The 20,672-nt window shown below is 38.7% G+C and overlaps 1 protein-coding gene across 2 annotated transcripts in view; it reads right to left on the bottom strand.

Annotated features, from left to right (window-relative positions):
• Positions 1 to 829: 829 nt before the first annotated feature.
• LOC102801754 (GPI-anchor transamidase component GPAA1-like) overlaps positions 830 to 20,672 on the bottom strand; it is a 48,889-nt gene continuing 29,046 nt past the window's right edge. For both annotated transcript variants that reach the window (XM_085499927.1, XM_085499928.1), the window contains exons 6-13: positions 15,537 to 15,638; positions 14,929 to 15,125; positions 14,023 to 14,222; positions 13,144 to 13,297; positions 9,132 to 9,251; positions 5,571 to 5,767; positions 3,668 to 3,856; positions 830 to 2,692 (exon numbers count right to left, since the gene is read on the bottom strand). In XM_085499927.1, the coding sequence (XP_085356053.1) occupies positions 2,425 to 2,692; positions 3,668 to 3,856; positions 5,571 to 5,767; positions 9,132 to 9,251; positions 13,144 to 13,297; positions 14,023 to 14,222; positions 14,929 to 15,125; positions 15,537 to 15,638 (1,427 nt within the window). In that variant the 3' untranslated portion in view covers positions 830 to 2,424. The remainder of the gene's footprint in view (positions 2,693 to 3,667; positions 3,857 to 5,570; positions 5,768 to 9,131; positions 9,252 to 13,143; positions 13,298 to 14,022; positions 14,223 to 14,928; positions 15,126 to 15,536; positions 15,639 to 20,672) is intronic.

Raw genomic sequence — 20,672 nt, 5'->3', positions numbered from 1 at the left:
ATCTATTTTACCAGAAGTCACACGTAGTTCTTTAATGTATCTATTTTACCAGAAGTCACACGTAGTTCTTTAATGTATCTATTTTACCAGAAGTCACACGTAGTTCTTTAATGTATCTATTTTACCAGAAGTCACACGTAGTTCTTTAATGTATCTATTTTACCAGAAGTCACACGTAGTTCTTTAATGTATCTATTTTACCAGAAGTCACACGTAGTTCTTTAATGTATCTATTTTACCAGAAGTCACACGTAGTTCTTTAATGTATCTATTTTACCAGAAGTCACACGTAGTTCTTTAATGTATCTATTTTACCAGAAGTCACACGTAGTTCTTTAATGTATCTATTTTACCAGAAGTCACACGTAGTTCTTTAATGTATCTATTTTACCAGAAGTCACACACACATTTTCGCAACAAATTTTTATTGTTTATGTTTTCATGTTTGACTTTTGGGGTGATTGAAATGAGCTCCATTTTATTTACCCTTCTTCTTGGTGCGACACCAATATTTGTCTTTGAATTTGACATTTTATGATCGAAACATATACTGTGGAATACTTTATTTTCGCTGGAATTAATTTTCGCTGAAAAGGCTTTTTGGGCGTTTTGTATGGAATTTATTTTCACTAATTTTTGAATCATCCCTTCAGCGAAAATGGCGAAAATAATTCCAAGCGAAAATAAAGTATTCTACAGTAACTAAAAATTGGTGGGCTGATTTGTTATTTGTCACACTGCATTTTATTAATGTTAAATTGGGCGATTTTTATGGATGTTTTCGATCGTAAATGCAAATGGCGACGTTTTGAAATGACAAAGTACGCTATTCAGTGTTGACAAAAATTCATTTATATACAAAAAATGAAGCATTGTTTTATGCTGGTGTATCGAATAAAGTCAGTAGTTGTTGTATAGTTGACTTGAATTGTTATGAACCCCTAAGATTCAGAAATATCATGTTTTACGATCGACCACTTTAACATGAACGATACCATTTTGACAAGATTTATTAGCGATGTCAGCATATTGGTACACGCTTTTTTTTCCCATATTAAAACTAGAAGATGAACATAATTCCCGATATTAATCTTTACATGGCAGGAACTGGATGTTTATGAGTTGGTAGACTAGTTTTGATACGCATCAGGGTTAAAAAAACGCAAAATTTCATAGTGTTTACATGTTTTGCTTACGTTGTAGTTGTCTTAATTTTAAGTCAAAATCAAGTCATACAATGAGGTATTGCTTTGCATGAAGGTAAATTTGCCAATTTGGCCTTCGGTGTGATTTGGCTGAAAACTGTTTTACTGGCACTGCAATGTTGTCAATACTTGAGCTGCCCATGGAGCAGCATTTTTTCTAGTGAACACCAATGAACAAAATGACTCACTGTGCCATGAATTAAACTAAGTATATTTTTGATATCACTCAGATATGGCCGATTTTGATATTTGAAACGACATCAGATTGTGTCAAGGATCATGAACTAATACAGCACATTTGTATAGTTAAGGTTAAACAAGCAGCCTATCGGCTGAGATAGCTCCGCTGTTAGCAATGCACATTTCAATTAAAGAACTGAAGACATCATTAGAAAAAGAACAATATGTATAGTATCAAAGCAATCGGACTTACAGTTTTTAACAAGAAGTCGAAAATATCAATTTCTACCAAAAAGACAAAAATATTCACCAAAATTAGAGAATTGAGGATATCATCACAAAATGAACAAATCTGAGAAAGGTCTACATGTAGTATCTATATATGTAATATCAAAGCAATTGAACTATTGGTTTTTAACAAGAAGTCGAAAATATCACTTTTTACCAAAAATTACAAAAATATTCACCAAAATTAGAGAATTGAAGATATCATCACAAAATGAACAAATCTGAGAGAGGTCCACATGTAGTACCTATATATGTAATATCAAAGCAATCGGACTTACGGTTTTTAACAAGAAGTCGAAAATATCACTTTTTACCAAAAATGACAAAAATATTCACCAAAATTAGAGAATTGAAGATATCAACATGAAATGAACAAACCTAAGAGAGGTCTACCCAAGGTACATATACACCAAGTATCAAAGCATTCAGGCTTGTAGTTTTCAAGAAGAAGTCGAAAAAATAAAACATTGACACGGACAACGACGACGATGGACAATCACTCATATGATAAGCTCCACTCGACAAAGTCGACAGCGGAGCTAAAAATATGAAAAACAGCAAAATCAGAATTTTGTACTATCCGAAAGTTGGTACACAATTAAAATATAACTATTATTATCATTCTAACAAGATACCAATGAAATTGTGTCATGCGCAGACCACTTCACATGCTAGTATTGTTACAGTATTTGTCTCGGTAAACCAAGTTAGCGTGTCCGTAATATCCCCATAGACAGTTCACACACAGACACTATGGATTCTGCCATAGTACGCTCCAAAACATCAGCCAGTTTGGGAAAATAAGAAGAGCGGCTAGCGGGTACGTCCAATTACCATGTATGTAACTGTTAACAACTGAGTCAAATAACGCCGATCTCGAAGTGTATACGGCATCTGTTAGTAATGTCCATACATCGGTAGATTCAAGTACAGTTGTGTGGTAAAACAACATTAATATAAACAAAAGAGACATTGGACTCACAAGTAACACCAAGACAGCCTGGATAAGACGATGAATCCTGTGACAAAGTACAAATGAATACCATGTTAAATATTTCTCTATAAAGAAATGACATAATTTTCGTTAATTTCAATTTTTAAATTTAAATTTTCCTTTAAATTCAGAGAATGAATGAAATCATTACAAGTAAAGTTACCATGCAGCATGTTTGTATCCCTAATATACAAACAGCTCTTTTATACATGGTGTACATATGTTGTAAATAATTGTATAATTTAGGTGATAGTGTATTTGGAATATCACAGTTTAAGGGTAATGTTGTTGTTTATTTGCCTAAGCAGAATACCCACTTGCATGTTTCTGTGTTGATACATCAATCACAAAATCATGATCACTGGCTACGCAAGATAACATGCTCAATCTCCTTTCAAATTCAAAACTTTGTTTGATTTAATATACCAGAATAACTAAAGCAAGTCTTAGGTTTGTGAGTGGAATTTTAGCAAATACAAGCTGGTTTTGAAATATCAAGTTAAAGATATTATTTCCAATACCATCTGAGCCCAGCGATTGGAACGAAACTATCTCGTCCCACAAACGACTACTACGTGTATGTTGTCAAACTGTGCGAACAACTGTAGATGAACGAATGGTAGCACCAATGATTGCAAAAATAAGAGCTGTTCGACAGTGACGTTGGGCAATAATCATTTGCTGCATCATTGTTCGTCTACTTTGAGTGTACCTGTTTTTCAAGGAGAGTATATTCTGCATGCATCGTGCCATGTAAAGAAACAACAACACAAGCATGGCACAAAAATCATTTTCAGCAAGGTTGTTTTCATACTAAGTAATTGAAGGGCTGTTCTGAACAAACTGGATTGAACTCGGGCGGATCTCAGCTTTCGTTCAGCCCAACCATGTAAATGCATTGAAGATAATTTCCTGTTAATTGATAGGAGGAGTAGTAGTTTGACTCGATAGAATGCTGTTGTGTGAACATAGCAATTGTTTTCTATGGTGAGAACTATACCTTCTATTAGTTGGTTTGACACAGCAATAAACAGGCACAGTTACCAAAGTTAACAAGTATCCCAACGAGAAGTTCATCATAGCAAGTCCACCCATTAGAACACCATGCCATATCAACCCAAGGCATTTCAGTAATGGCCAGCTGGCAAGGAGTTCATCTTTAGCTTCTGGTTCAGCCCTAGAAATTGACCTGAAAACAGGAGAGTATGTAGTGAAGCAGGTGAAGCCGACAATGTTAAATTTTACATTGTTCATATGTAAAAATATTAAAAAAAATATGTGAAAAAAAGTTCATTTTGTGGAGATTTGACTTACCTCAATCTTTTGAGCACCAATATTTTTTTTCTGCTCAAATTAGGGTCAATATTTGTTCACATTTTTTGTAATTTTCAATGAATTCATTTTTATTTAAACAAAACGTGATATGTGAATTGCTTCAAGTTAGTGATAAAAAAAATTTGAAATTTTAATGTTAAAAAGAGCATTTTGTAGATGATGTCTGAAGTTGACTTTGATTCTCAAAATATGAAATGGCAGTCCATGTTAGTTTTCAATGTAAGTTTATATAAATGTCCTATTAGGCCCCCAAAAAAATTGTTTTGTTGCCCTTGGCGACCCGACCGAAAAATATGAAATATCGGATTGCGTTTTTTTCCCTATACCTCGGCTATTTACGATACCCTTAGTTTTCACGAGTTAAAAAAAAAAGAAAGAAAAAAAAATCCGACCGACCAACCGACCTAATTTTTTCAATTTTCAATTTCAGGGCAACATAAGTTTGTTTTTTTGTTTTTTGGCCTTACAAGAGAATAGCATTGATTACAAAATGGCCAGCAGTCGGCTGTTTGGAGTCGTATATAAAAACCAAATGACATGCCCCAAAGTACATTGTATCATCATGTTGAATGTATGTTCCTAGTTTGAACAAAATTTTAATATGCACAACTGAGATCCAGTTCTGGAATGGTGGAAAAGCTTGATTTTGATGATTTGTTTTAAATTGATGCCAGTTGGGCATCCTGAATCAGATTGTGAAACAATTGTCTTAATGGATGTGTACATATGTGACATGGTATATACCGGTTATGCATGTATTAAATTTTAATGTGATCAGTCCAAGCATGTCAAAAAACATAAAATGTTCACCAGTTGGTCATTTTTATTCCAATCTGACAAACAAAATCATTCAGGTCATAGTATGCCCAGTGTATATACCGAGTTGGGATGAAATTAGATAAAGCAGGACCAAGGTAGGATCTGATTTTGGAATTGCAGTAATTTTTAGGACTGAACCATCCGTCCATTGGTCAATCTTGAACCAAATCACAAAACAAATTCAGGTACATATGTGATGTTTGTGCGTGTAAAGTTTGAACAAAAACAATCTAGGCATGTTCAAAACACATGTGCAGACAGACAGACGGACACATAGATGAACAGGGTCTTTTTATTAGATTAGTTGCTAACCTTAACTATATATTTTCACTAAGTACATAATTTCACTATTTTGATCATACTCACTACTCAATAGTTCTAATTTCACATGTTTTATGGTAATTACACATGTCAGTTCACATCAATATATAATGGCGGATTTCATATATCAGGAAAATTAAAAATCTCTCTCTGAATAATTAATGCAATTACAGTACCGGTAACAGCAGCAATATTTTCAGTTAGTTGCTGGCTGGTCATTTGATCATTGAGGAACTGAGCATTTTCTTTTATTTGCTAAAGGGATTAAGCCATGGAACAACTAAAAAACAAGGTATTCCATGCTTGGAGGTGTTGCCAGTGTTCATTCCAAATGTTTTTTTTAACTTATATTTTAACTGTGTATGTTTTTTCAAAATGGACTACAATACAACATGTCATGAATTGTATAAATAATTCATTAACTTTACCTTCTTGTGAGATAAGGTAAAAATGTAGCACCAATAAAATATGCTAATAATCCGGTGGTTACAGCTTCCATGGTAACCAGTGAGAACACATGCGCCCATCTGGCACAGGTTTCCGGGCTCCAGAACAGCAACAGTCCGGTAAAGTGAGACACTAAAATAGTTGGTATCACAGCACTAAATGTGATCTTAGGAGCTTCCTAGTCAAAGAAAATCAAATCAGAATTTAAATATTCAGTCCTTAATTTCAACACATACATGTATGTGCCCATTAAATAAAGAGTAAAACAAAGTGATTAAAGACCTATTCAGTTCATACAATTTCAATTAAGCTGAATATGCACAATAACAGTAGATAAACTATTTCAAGTACAATGACTCATTGTTAAAGTGTAACAGAATTGGGACAATTTACTTTTTTGTGCAAAATTTATTTATAAACAACATTATGAAACAAAATCAAGTGAAAATGGTATATAAATTGGGTAAACATAAACAGTCAATGATATTCCGAAATCGGGCCACGCCCCTCTCCAGTCACCTTCGAGTTTTTTCGGCATTACAAGTGTAGCCGAAATGCCGCCACCAACGGGAGCATAAAGCATGAACTAGCTAGCAGACAGGATTGTTTATCATTTTCCATACGCACGCGTTTAGTAAACATATACCACGAGTTACCACGATCGAGAATTCTTACGAGTTACCATCATATAAAACGAGTTACCACGATCGTTATCATGGGGAAACGCTGTGTTGTTGGCAGGTGTAGTAACAACGACAACAATGACAACCAGCAGACCCTAATAACTCAAAATTTAGTGATCCTGACTGTCGCATACGACTTGTTTACCACTTCCGTGTGACTGAGAATGTTCTAGAACTGTACTGTGTCTGGGTGGAATTTTTAGAAACTGGTTGAATAGGTAATAGAACACTGTAGGAGGCAATAGAAGGTAATGGAACATTCTAGAAATTTGTAGTAAGTTCCAGACTCATTATGTATGCTGATGTAATGGTCTATTTATAGACAGTGTGAGTATATATAGGGGAGTTGTTCAGCACTGAGATCAGATTGGAGATCTCGTTGAATTGTGTTGGAGTTTAAGTATCTAGTTATTGGAGGTTTGGAGTTTTACCACGTTATTGTACTTGATGTTTGCAGAGTATAATAATACCAGTACCAGTTGAAACCTCATCTGTTGACTCCGTGTTCGTATGTTATCATCGCCGCCAGGGAAGTCTTTCTGTTACTGTTGCCATTTTGGTATTTGAACCATCACACCTGTACTATACCAATTACGGTAATATTACGTTGCGTGTGACAACTGGGGGCTCGTCCGGGAACAGTGAAGACATAGAAGACAACATGGCCAGCGGGATAATAGATATGTCGAAACAAGAGTTGATGGAGTGGGCGGATGAACTGGGAATGACTGGAGAAGACAAAAGGAAATTTATTTTGGAGCAACTGAGTTCTCAGCGAGCTGAGAGACAAGCGGCGAGGGAAGAGAGAAAGGCACAAATGGAAATAGAAGCAGAGGTGAGGAAAATGGAGATAAAGGAAAAGTTTCGGCTGGAAGCGGAAGCAGGTGAAAGAGAGAAATTGCGAATGGAAGCAGAACAGCGAGAAAAGGAAAGGGAAGCAGAGGAAAGAAGGGAAAAGTTACGATTGGAAGCGGAAGAAAAGAAAAGAGAATTTGAGTTGAGGAAATTAGAGCTGCAAGCAGCTATGCCGGGGTTCCAACAGGCTGATTTTGGCGGTCAATGAAATGTGGTCAGTGATGCACAGTCACCAAAGTTGCCTGCATTTGTTGATGGTAAGGACGAACTTGATAGTTATTTATTGCGGTTTGAGAGGTTTGCAACGAATGCGAGTTGGCATAGAGATGGATGGGCCACAAAATTGAGTGCGCTGTTGACTGGTAGAGCACTGGAAGTATATTCCAGGATGTCCGACACTGATGCAGTTGACTATGATCGTGTGAAGGTGGCGCTGTTGACAAGATACGATTTCACAGAGGATGGGTACAGGAAGCGATTCCGTGAAATTAAACCTGGAAGTTCCGAGAGTCCTGACCAGTTAATTGTGCGGCTTAAGAATTATTTTGCTAAATGGGTGAGTTGTCAGGCACTGCAGCAACATATGATGGTGTTACCGACTTGATGGTGAAGGAGCAGTTTATTGGTGCCTGTACAAAAGATCTTGCAGTTTATCTTAAGGAAAGAGCACTCAAAAATTTAGATGAGTTGGTGATAATAGCAAAGCAGTACCTAGTGGCACATGATCGACAGTTATCCACGAAGAACCAGGTGAGGCGTAATGATAATGACACTGCCATTGGTAATACCGATGTGGGACAGGGCAGTAGTATCCGGTGTTTTGTATGTCAGGGTGTTGGTCATCGAGCAGCACAATGTCCATCCCACGTTACTGATGTCGACCATGGATAAAGCCAAGTTTGCAAATGACCGAGTGATGAGATGGGCGATGACTCTGCAAGGATATAATTATCGTGTTGAGGATATTCCTGGACGGGACAATGTGGTAGCGGACTACCTGAGTAGATTGATGGATTGAAGAACTTTTGAACAGTATAGTAGAATGTTATTCGTTTATGACTGTATTTTATATTTTATTATATTCTACTGTATGTGATTTTCGAATTTTTGTACTCAGAGCTTTATTCAGTTCGGTTTGATATATTGTATTGTTGTTTTGTTTGAAATTGTTATCGTATTCGTATCATTGACGTCGTTGCTAGTCATGTAATATTATATGTTATAATATTCTTGAGAGGGGAGGCATGTCGCATAAGACTTGTTTACCACTTCCGTGTGACTGAGAATGTTCTAGAACCGTACTGTGTCTGGGTGGAATTTTTAGAAGCTGGTTGAATAGGTAGGAGGCAATAGAAGGTAATGGAACATTCTAGAAATTTGTAGTAAGTTCCAGACTCATTATGTATGCTGATGTAATGGTCTATTTATAGACAGTGTGAGTACATATAGGGGAGTTGTTCAGCACTGAGTTCAGATCGAAGATCTCGTTGAATTGTGTTGGAGTTTAAGTATCTAGTTATTGGAGGTTTGGAGTTTTACCGAGTTATTGTACTTGATGTTTGCAGAGTATAATAATACCAGTACCAGTTGAAACCTCATCTGTTGACTCCGTGGAAGTCAGGGAAGTCTTTCTGTTACTGTTGCCATTTTGGTATTTGAACCATCACACCTGTACTATACCAATTACGGTAATATTACGTTGCGTGTGACACTGACATATGATACGACCTATGTACTGTACACACACACACCTGTCTTTTATTTTGACTGCATTCTAAATACTCTTGACATAATGCATGGGCCTTTAAAGTCAGATGCACCTTGAGTGCATTATCTGTTTTCTGTATTGTAATTCAGCTGCCTCTCACCAAAACATGTTAGATGGTAGAGAAATCAGAGTTTAGATACAAGAACAAAAAAAAACAGATGTAGCATCCACCTACATCAGATTTCAATAATATCTAAAATAAATGAGTGCTGTGTGCACATGAGACAAGTCATTACCCGTTTTCTTGTCTTCTTGTCTTCCTTTTTATCAGTAGACACCTCTGTCTTCTTCTCAACCTTATCACCAACATTCTCATCATCACTCACTGTTGTCATGGTGATCCAGAGAGCAATCACGTATTCAAATTAAGGAAATATTAAGAATTAAAATTATTCACCCAAAATTTCTGTGTCAGCTGGAAGCCATATAATATACAATCAAAGAAAGCTTAGAAAGAACTCCCATGTGCTGAGAGTATTGGAGACACATTAAATATAATTCGAAATTACTTAGCTGAAAAGTAATTATGCAAATCAGAAAATTAATATGACCAGATTTGAGTGTAAAACTAATGAGGTCTGCGCAATGTAACAGAAAATCTATGTCTCCAAGTTTAATTGAAATGTGATTAGAACCAAAAAATTATGAATTATTATGCTTATTAGGGAATTAATATGAACAGATTTTTACCCCAAACTATTTAGGTTTGTACATTGTCCTAGAGCATCTTTGTACTAGGTTTCATTGAAATGGAATAATTAGTACCGTGAAAACTCCAAAATTTCGACCCCTCTAAAAATTCGACCGCCTATTTATTTGCCGGGTTTCGGTGTTTTATTTACCTCCAAATTTTCGACTCCACTAAAAATTTCCGACTCATTCTTATTCGAAAATTGCGACCAGTTTTAGTTTTCCCCCAAACGAAAAAAAACCCGATGTGAGCGTTCAAACGGGACCTTCCTCAAAGGCATGAATCCGGGTTTCTGATTGACTGAGAGATTTTTATTTTATTGGTAACGAAAATATATTCTAAATAAACGAAGTTTCAAATAAAAACGAACACAAAAACCTCGGCATGCTGCGTTTCTGAATTGTTGATTATTACTGTACTCAGTAGTGATTATAATAATGTACACAAAATAAATTTGTTGAATGGTTATGAAATACAAATAAAAGTCAACTTAGTTTCATCGTAAGCGAATGATTCCGGTCTCGTATAAACGTTTGATGCTGTACGGTATCCGCCATGTTCTCTTAGGTCAAATAGGTCAAATCGCTAATTAATCAATCAAAAAGCTGGATGATGCCAACGTGTTCAAATTACCATAGCTTATTTAAATATGTTAATGTTATTGAACGCAATGCGGAAGAGATTGATGTTGTAGTACGATATTTTGGCTTGGATTTTGATGCGAAAACGGCATGATTTTTTTTAAATAAAAAAATTAGTTGTTTTTAAAAAATAAACTGGTCATCTGAAGAATAATTTAACATTGTTCACAGTGATAACAGCTCATTCTCGAAAGGAAGCTTACCCGCTCACGCTAGTCACGATAAAAATCATACACGTGTACTCTTGAATAGACAAACGTCAATGACTACGGTAAAACTTAGACTCTATTTTAGCCGGCAGGATTGATTGAAATGTCCGAAAAATGACGCCAAAATACACCTTAAAAGTCCCATTTTATTTTCTTAAATCCCATTTTATTTTTTAATCCAAGGGCGAATTTACAGCAGAATTTGGTCCCTCAAATAAGGGACACGTGAGCTTTGATTCTAACCGGATACATTGCACTGGGTCGGGGAGATCGTTTGCTAAACTTCCATGTATCTTTTGTCCAATGGGTACCTGTACTTCGAATATTCGCAAGTTTTCCTAGGTAGTGCGAGACAGCTTTGTCTTTTGACCTATTAGTTTTGTGCTGACCTCTTCTCCGCGTCTTGATGTTTTGTTTTGCTTGTCTTAATACTCACTGATTGATGGCTTTGTTTAGATTTTGAGTTACAACTCGGCCACGACCTTTGCTTTTACCGTGAAACATGAGGAAGTTAACGTCAATTGACGGACATTGCATTTTTTAAAAACTAATGAAGCACACTGTCTATCATCCCCATTTTTTTTTGCTGATTTCTATTCTGAAAAATTCGACCGTCCGAAAATGCACCTTAATTTTGACTCTAAAAACACGTCACATTTCTAACACCAATTATTTAAAACCGGTCGAAATTTTGGAGTTTTTACGGTACTTTAGATATCAGTGTGAAAGCTTAAAATTGGTTAATTATGCAAATTAGGTAATTAATATGTACAGATTTTAACCCACAATTATTCAGGTCTGTCTATTGTCCTACAGCATCCATGTACATTCATTGATATGTGATGTATAGTACCTAAGATATCAGTGTGAAAGTTGGTTAATTATGCAAATTAGGTGATTAATATGCACAAATATTTACCGGAAACTAATTGGGTCTGCATAATTCTAGATTCATTGAAATGTGATGATTAGTACTTTAGATATCAGTAGAAAAGCTGAAAATTAATTATGCAAATTAGGTAATTAATATGCACAATTATTTACCCTAAAACTAATCAGGTCTCTGCATAGTCCTAAAGGATCTATGTACCAAGTTTCATTGAAATGCGATGATTAGTACTTGAGATACCCGTGGAAAAGCTGAAAATTAACTAATTATGCAAATTAGGTGATTAATATGCACAAATATTTATCGAAAACAATCAATCTCTGCATAGTCCTTGAGTATGTAAGTACCAAGTTTCATTGAAATGTAATGCTAACTACTTATATCAAATGCTGAAAATTAATTAATTATGCAAATTAGGTAATTAATATGTACTGATATTACCATAAAAACTATCAGGTCTGTGCAGTGTCGTATGACATCTATGTACCAAGTTTCATTGAAATGTGATGATTAGTACTTGAGATATCAGTGGAAAAACCGAAAATTGACTAATCATTATGCAAATTAGGTAATTAATATGCACGGATTATTACCAAAAATTGATCAAATCTGCGCATATGTTCAGAGCATCTATGTACTAAGTTTCATCAAAATCCAATGAGTGGTTCTTTAGATATCAGTGGAACAGTCATAGAACAGCTAAAAATTAGCTAATTATCATGCAAATTAGGTAATTAACGAGCATGGATTTTTACCAAAACCTAATCAAATCTGCGCATTGGCCCAGAGCATCTATGCACCAAGTTTCATCAAAAACCGATGTATGGTTCTTGAGATAGCAGTGGAACAGTCTGACACACATACACACACACACACACACACACATACACACATACACACACACATACAGACACACATACAGACACACTAACTGCAAAGACTCCCATTTTGTGCTTCGCACATGGGAGTCAAAAACAATAACTTTTCCCAGGATGCATTATGCTGCCATGGCAACAATGGCCCTAAAAGAAAGATGGTAGAAATATAGAAGTTTCTCAAATTTCTAAATAAATTATTTCTTTGTACTTTTATATCAACGCATTTATTTGTATTTTATTATTATCTTCAATGTCTGTAAATTGTATTTTTTCACTCTTGACCAATTTAAACACTCAGGAAGAAAAGGGTTGAAAAGAGTAGAAAAATCTTTTTTTTTTCTTTTTCCAATTTTATCTAGATTTATATTTTCAGATGGGTGTGAGGGTTTTGATTATCAACAACATCATGACTTCGTAACTTCTTAAAAAGTATTTTTGGTCAATTTTCAGTCAGCCTATTTATGATTCACTCATGTTGAATTAAATAGAACTGGAGATAGAGGGCACTTAACTACCTAGATAATAGATTTTACTGGCACCTGGTGGACCTCAAATTTTAGACATAGGGTCTATTAGTTTATGAAATGTTAAATATTGGATTTTAATAAGGTACGTATGACTGAAGACAGTAAAATTGTTGTTAATTTTGCTCTAGATAAATTTTTTTGTAAGTAAAATTGTATTTTTTTTTCTCTGTTATCATCCCTGTATGCCAAACTGACTTTAATTTAAGAAATCTGCTTGGACACTGCTTTGTAACTGTGCCAGACCTATTCATTAAAACACTAATAGCAGTGCAGGATTGGATTCTCAGCTCAGGGGACAGACCCCTGGAGCTTTGTAGAAAGTCCAATCAATTGATGATTCCCAACTGGCACTGAGCTAATAGAATTTACCAATGCATTCTCATTAACATATAACCAGACAAGTAAAAGGATATTTGTAATGCTGGGACTAAAACTAACAATCCAAACGGTGGCATATACAAACCAATTGACACATATCGATCAGTAGCAGGCAGCAGGTAGAAAAAAAACGATTGATGAAACCGTTCCAACAAATTATTCAAGCTTCGAAAGACACCTTCCAGTACTCTGAAATAAAATGCACAAAAAGATAAAATAAATGCAAGATTTGTTATGAGATGATATATTAAGAAAGAAAACTATAATAATAATCATAAGTCACTGCAATTAAGAATTATGGTAGTATGCTATATCACAGTCCCTCTATAGAGCTGAGAGTCCCTCTATAGAGCTGAGAGTCCCTCTATAGAGCTGAGAGTCCCTCTATAGAGCTGAGAGTCCCTCTATAGAGGGATAGAGGGACTGTGGCTATATGAACAAAATGACCAGCTCAGATTTAGGCAAAATGCTAAAGTTCAGAAAATACGACTCTTATACTGGGTTAGCAAGCTGACCACAAGAGCTCGCAAATTTGGATGGCAGCTTGAAATTTGAGCAAACAGTTGGTTTATTTTTGATTTCACAATACCAGTTGATTGTCATACATCCTGCCTAAAATTTATCATATCAAGAGCTGAAAAAAATCGAGTTACTTTCTCAAAATAATTGTTAAATTTGATGAACATAGATAGATAGATAGATATGGGTGTATTAAATTAATTAAAACTAAATGATTTGCTTAAATTCTTAAATGCAGAAGCATTATTTGTCCCATGCTGTAATATAAATTTGTCTTGAGTAGGTGTGACCACATGTCATTGCCAGTACATAATATAACAGTGTTATCATATACATGTAGCTTACTCCATATGTTAGATGAAGTTCAACAACTGAAATGAGGCTAGACAACATACCTGCCAAGTTTCAGGTATCCGTTACCCTTTGCATTGGACTCCATACCTTTCAACGTGATAGCTTCAATGTGATATGTGTGAAATAATCCATGGTTTCCAGTGGGTTTCCCTGACGCCTGATTGGCCATGTTTAACAACATAGTCTTGGCACTCTCTTGAAATCCTTCAAGCTTTTCCGCATAGTAATTATTAGGGTCATGCTAACAATGAAGCATTCATTGGTTATAACAACTGTCATCAGTCTGATCATAAGGCAAAAATTATTTTTGTTTGCTGCTATGTCTCCAAGTAACATTCTCCCCAGGAAAATAACAATGGCTCATTTACATAACAATAGAACATGTTAATATTCTGTAATTTATTAATTGTTATGGGAATTATCGGTAAGCTCAATTACAGAGTTGGGGTAGCTCTATTCTATAATGCTTGGGTGATAACCCCATCAAAATGTATAATCGTTTCAATACATTTCATACAAAACAGTGATAGGCAATCTGGAAACTAAACTCTTACTGATACATTCTGATTAAAATCAATGAACTTAGTGGTAAGTCTCAACAAGTACATGTACATGTTACTACGGTAATCGTGTTCAGGCAAGATGTCCTCTGACCAGATTTGACAACCGATTAGAGAATGAACCTTACTTGGAAGCATTTAACACAAGTTGTGATTGATTGATTGGATCAGATTTGGTAGTAATGTGTTTAGGTAATTAGTCAGAATATTGAAAGCCACCACCTATTCTGATTTAAAAAGACTGCTAGTGCTACAACATTTTAAACATTGTTAAAAGTAGGCGAAAGACTGAATTGAATTTGTCCAACATTATATGTGAAAAACCCTCAAGAAAATATTAAAGTTACACGAAAGACAAATGACAATCCACATCAGGGGTTCACTTACCCTATTCTGCAATGTCACCGGTACTCGTTCTTTTCTACATAGTCTAATCGCCAGGTTAATAAGATCCAGATTTGGTAGTAGTCCGTTCAGACCCTCCATTTTGATATCAATATTGCTGACTGAGCTAGAACCCAGCTCTAGATTTATTGCCCCTATGAGTGCTCCACTTCTACCATGTACCACAGATGACTGGATGTCTAGCGACAACAATTGCATAAAAATCAATTTGGAATGTCAGCATAGAAAGCAAGTATCTACACACTAAGTTACACTCCCCAGTGCAATACATCACAGTCAGTTGCCTATTAGACATTGGCATCTTTCATCCAGATTTACTATCAGTGAACTTTTTTTAAGCAGGTTCAAGTCAAATTTTGTTTTTAATTTACCTCATGCCTCCAATATTATGGGTTAATGTCATTAGAATACAAAATGTCATGCAAAATGGTCAAAATTTGCATGTTTTCTCTGGGTTCTATTTTGAAATTATTTCATGTCATGATTATTGATATAAATCTTGCTAAAACATTTCAAACAATTATATACAATGCATTGTATGAATATGGAAAGCAAGTAAGACAGAAACATTCCACTCCAATAATACTTACATTCAGTTTCTGTATGATGATATGCATCTAACCATGCCTGTATCCCAAGGTGCTCATGTTCAGTGATGAGAAAAATTACATCCTTTGACCAGAAGGTCTGTTCTATAGATTCAAATCAAATAATTAACAAGTCATTGTCAATGACACGTCCCCGTTCCGTTCATATTTGAGTGACATATACATTCAAAGCAGATCATGACCGAAATGTACCTGCATATGTACAACACATTGTACTAAATCTGAACAAAATCCATCCATGCATGACTGAGATCTGGTTCCGGAATTGTGAAAATACGTGATTTTAATGCATTTTCGGTCTTAAAATGGCCATCATTCAGCTATTGTTAAGCGGATCATGAAACAAATGCACATATCTATTTGTGACATGATGCACCATGTGTGTGTGAAGTTTGAACTTGATCAATCCAGACATGTCTTGGATACGGATCCAGAACTGAATTCTTTAAGAAAATGGCCGCCAGTCGGCCATTTCGAACTTGATCCGGAAAAAAAATGACGTGCATCAAGGTCCTATTATGTTTAGTGTATGTACCAAATTTGAATGAAATCCGTCCATGCATAACTGAGATCTGGGTCCGGAATGGTGAAAATGTGCGATTTCAATGCATTTTCGGCCTTAAAGCGGCCGCCATTTGGATATCGTTAATGGGATCATGAAACAAATGCACATATCTATTTGTGACATGATGCACCATGTGTGTGTGAAGTTTGAACTTGATCAATCCAGACATGTCTTGGATACGGATCCAGAACTGAATTCTTTAAGAAAATGGCTGCCAGTCGGCCATTTCGAACTTGATCCGGGAAAAAAAATGACGTGCATCAAGGTCCTATTATGTTTAATGTAAGTACCAAATTTGAACGAAATCCGTCCATGCATAACTGAGATCCGGGTTCGGAATGGTGAAAATGTGCGATTTCAATGCATTTTCGGCCTTAAAGCGGCCGCCATTTGGCTATCGTTAATGGGATCATGAAACAAATGCACATACATATTTGTGACATGATGTACCTTGTGTGTGTGAAGTTTGAACTAGATCAATCCAGACATGTCTCGGATACGGATCCAGAACTGAATTCTTTAAAACAAAATGGCCGCCAGTCGGCCATTTCGAACTTGATCCGAAAAAAAAAATGACGTGCATCAAGGTTCTATTATGTTTAATGTATGTACCAAATTTGAATGAAATCCGTCCATGCATAACTGAGATCTGGGTCCGGAATGGTGAAAATGTGCGATTTTGATGCATTTTCGGCCTTAAAATGGCCGCTATTCGGCTATCGTTAATCGGATCATGAAAAAAATGCATGTGCATATGTCCCATATAATGTGTGATGTATGAGTGAAGTTTGAACATAATCGGTCCATGCATGTTCGAGATACAGGTGATCACGGACGGACGCACGGACGGACGCACACAGGGCAAAACATAAGTCCCCGTTTTCGGACTCTGTCCGAACGGGGACTAACAAAAAGTAATGAAATGGATAATTTAAATATACTGTATTTGTTCTATTATATGTTTACTTAAATGATAAGGTGTAGTGATAATGGTTGAAATAAGATCATATTTAAATAATCCCAGAGCTTGAGGTTTAGAGTTGAGAGCATTATCAACGTAGGAAATGAAGACGGGCACCAAAGCAAACTTTGTGGGCAGCCGGGCAAACTCATTAGGCACCAGGGCAAACTCAGTGGCAAGCAGGGCAAACTCAGTGGGAAGCAGGGCAAACTCAGTGTGGAGCAGGGCAAACTCAGTGTGGAGCAGGGCAAACTCAGTGGGAAGCAGGGCAAACTCAGTGGGCAGCAGGGCAAACTCAGTGGGCAGCAGGGCAAACTCAGTGGGCACCAGGGCAAACTCAGTGGCAAGCAGGGCAAACTCAGTGGGAAGCAGGACAAACTCAGTGGGAAGCAGGACAAACTCAGTGGGAAGCAGGACAAACTCAGTGGGCAGCAGGGCAAACTCAGTGGGCAGCAGGGCAAACTCAGTGGGAAGCAGGGCAAACTCAGTGGGAAGCAGGGCAAACTCAGTGGCAAGCAGGACAAACTCAGTGGGCAGCAGGGCAAACTCAGTGGGAAGCAGGGCAAACTCAGTGGGAAGCAGGGCAAACTCAGTGGGAAGCAGGGTAAACTCAGTGGGCACCAAAGCAAACTCTGTGGGAGGCAGGGCAAACTCAGTGGGCACCAAAGCAAACTCAGTGGGCACCAAAGCAAACTCAGTGGGCAGCAGGGCAAACTCAGTGGGCAGCAGGGCAAACTCAGTGGGCAGCAGGGCAAACTCAGTGGGCAGCAGGGCAAACTCAGTGGGCAGCAGGGCAAACTCAGTGGGCAGCAGGGCAAACTCAGTGGGCAGCAGGGCAAACTCAGTGGGAAGCAGGGCAAACTCAGTGGAAAGCAGGGCAAACTCAGTGTGGAGCAGGGCAAACTCAGTGGGAAGCAGGGCAAACTCAGTGGGCACAAAAGCAAACTGTGGGGAGCAGGGCAAACTCTGTGGGCGGCAGGGCAAACTCTGTGGGCGGCAGGGCAAACTCTGTGGGCACCAAAGCAAACTCTGTTGGCGGCAGGGCAAACTCAGTGGGCGGCAGGGCAAACTCAGTGTGCGGCAGGGCAAACTCAGTGGGCACCAGGGCAAACTCAGTGGGCGGCAGGGCAAACTCAGTGGGCAGCAGGGCAAACTCAGTGGGCAGCAGGGCAAACTCAGTGGGCAGCAGGGCAAACTCAGTGGGCAGCAGGGCAAACTCAGTGGGAAGCTGGGCAAACTCAGTGGGAAGCAGGGCAAACTCAGTGGGAAGCAGGGCAAACTCAGTGGGAAGCAGGACAAACTCAGTGGGCACCAAAGCAAACTCAAGGTGCTCATGTTCAGTGATGAGAAAAATTACATCCTTTGACCAGAAGGTCTGTTCTATAGATTCAAATCAAATAATTAACAAAAAGTAATGAAATGGATAATTTAAATATACTGTATTTGTTCTATTATATTTTTACTTAAATGATAAGGTGTAGTGATAATGGTTGAAATAAGATCATATTTAAATAATCCCAGAGCTTGAGGTTTAGAGTTGAGAGCATTATCAACGTAGGAAATGAAGACGAGCACCAAAGCAAACTTTGTGGGCAGCCGGGCAAACTCATTAGGCACCAGGGCAAACTCAGTAGCAAGCAAGGCAAACTCAGTGGGAAGCAGGGCAAACTCAGTGTGGAGCAGGGCAAACTCAGTGTGGAGCAGGGCAAACTCAGTGGGAAGCAGGGCAAACTCAGTGGGCAGCAGGGCAAACTCAGTGGGAAGCAGGGCAAACTCAGTGTGGAGCAGGGCAAACTCAGTGTGGAGCAGGGCAAACTCAGTGGGAAGCAGGGCAAACTCAGTGGGCAGCAGGGCAAACTCAGTGGGAAGCAGGGCAAACTCAGTGGGAAGCAGGGCAAACTCAGTGGGCACCAAAGCAAACTTTGTGGGCAGCCGGGCAAACTCATTAGGCACCAGGGCAAACTCAGTGAGAAGCAGGGCAAACTCAGTGGGCACCAAAGCAAACTCTGTGGGCGGCAGGGCAAACTCATTAGGCACCAGGGCAAACTCAGTGGGAAGCAGGGCAAACTCAGTGGGAAGCAGGGCAAACTCAGTGGGAAGCAGGGCAAACTCAGTGTGGAGCAGGGCAAACTCAGTGGGAAGCAGGGCAAACTCAGTGGGAAGCAGGGCAAACTCAGTGGGCACAAAAGCAAACTGTGGGCGGCAGGGCAAACTCTGTGGGCGGCAGGGCAAACTCTGTGGGCAGCAGGGCAAACTCAGTGGGCACCAAAGCAAACTCAGTAGGCAGCAGGGCAAACTCAGTGGGCAGCAGGACAAACTCAGTGGGCAGCAGGACAAACTCAGTGGGCAGTAGGACAAACTCAGTGGGCAGCAGGGCAAACTCAGTGGGAAGCAGGGCAAACTCAGTGGGAAGCAGGGCAAACTCAGTGGGCAGCAGGACAAACTCAGTGGGCAGCAGGGCAAACTCAGTGGGCACCAAAGCAAACTCTGTTGGTGGCAGGGCAAACTCAGTGGGCGGCAGGGCAAACTCAGTGGGCGGCAGGGCAAACTCAGTGTGCGGCAGGGCAAACTCAGTGGGCCACAGGGCAAACTCAGTGGGCACCAGGGCAAACTCAGTGGGAAGCAGGGCAAACTCAGTGGGAAGCAGGGCAAACTCAGTGGGAAGCAGGGTAAACTCAGTGGGCACCAAAGCAAACTCTGTGGGAGGCAGGGCAAACTCAGTGGGCACCAAAGCAAACTCAGTGGGCAGCAGGGCAAACTCAGTGGGCAGCAGGGCAAACTCAGTGGGCAGCAGGGCAAACTCAGTGGGCAGCAGGGCAAACTCAGTGGGAAGCAGGACAAACTCAGTGGGCAGCAGGGCAAACTCAGTGAGAAGCAGGGCAAACTCAGTGAGAAGCAGGGCAAACTCAGTGGGCACCAAAGCAAACTCAGTGGGCAGCAGGGCAAACTCAGTGGGCAGCAGGGCAAACTCAGTGGGCAGCAGGGCAAACTCAGTGGGCACCAAAGCAAACTCAGTGGGCAGCAGGGCAAACTCAGTGGGCAGCAGGGCAAACTCAGTGGGAAGCAGGGCAAACTCAGTGGGCAGCAGGGCAAACTCAGTGGGAAGCAGGGCAAAGCAAACTCAAGGTGCTCATGTTCAGTGATGAGAAAAATTACATCCTTTGACCAGAAGGTCTGTTCTATAGATTCAAATCAAATAATTAACAAAAAGTAATGAAATGGATAATTTAAATATACTGTATTTGTTCTATTATATGTTTACTTAAATGATAAGGTGTAGTGATAATGGTTGAAATAAGATCATATTTAAATAATCCCAGAGCTTGAGGTTTAGAGTTGAGAGCATTATCAACGTAGGAAATGAAGACGGGCACCAAAGCAAACTTTGTGGGCAGCCAGGCAAACTCATTAGGCACCAGGGCAAACTCAGTGGCAAGCAGGGCAAACTCAGTGGCAAGCAGGGCAAACTCAGTGGGCAGCAGGGCAAACTCAGTGGGCAGCAGGGCAAACTCAGTGGGAAGCAGGGCAAACTCAGTGGGAAGCAGGGCAAACTCAGTGGGAAGCAGGGTAAACTCAGTGGGCACCAAAGCAA

The sequence above is a fragment of the Saccoglossus kowalevskii genome, chromosome 6 (assembly GCF_978046115.1).
Source record: "Saccoglossus kowalevskii chromosome 6, keSacKowa6.1, whole genome shotgun sequence".
Classification (NCBI taxonomy): domain Eukaryota; kingdom Metazoa; phylum Hemichordata; class Enteropneusta; family Harrimaniidae; genus Saccoglossus; species Saccoglossus kowalevskii.
Note: the sequence above shows the minus strand (reverse complement) of the source record. Positions and strands in the feature narration are given on the sequence as shown.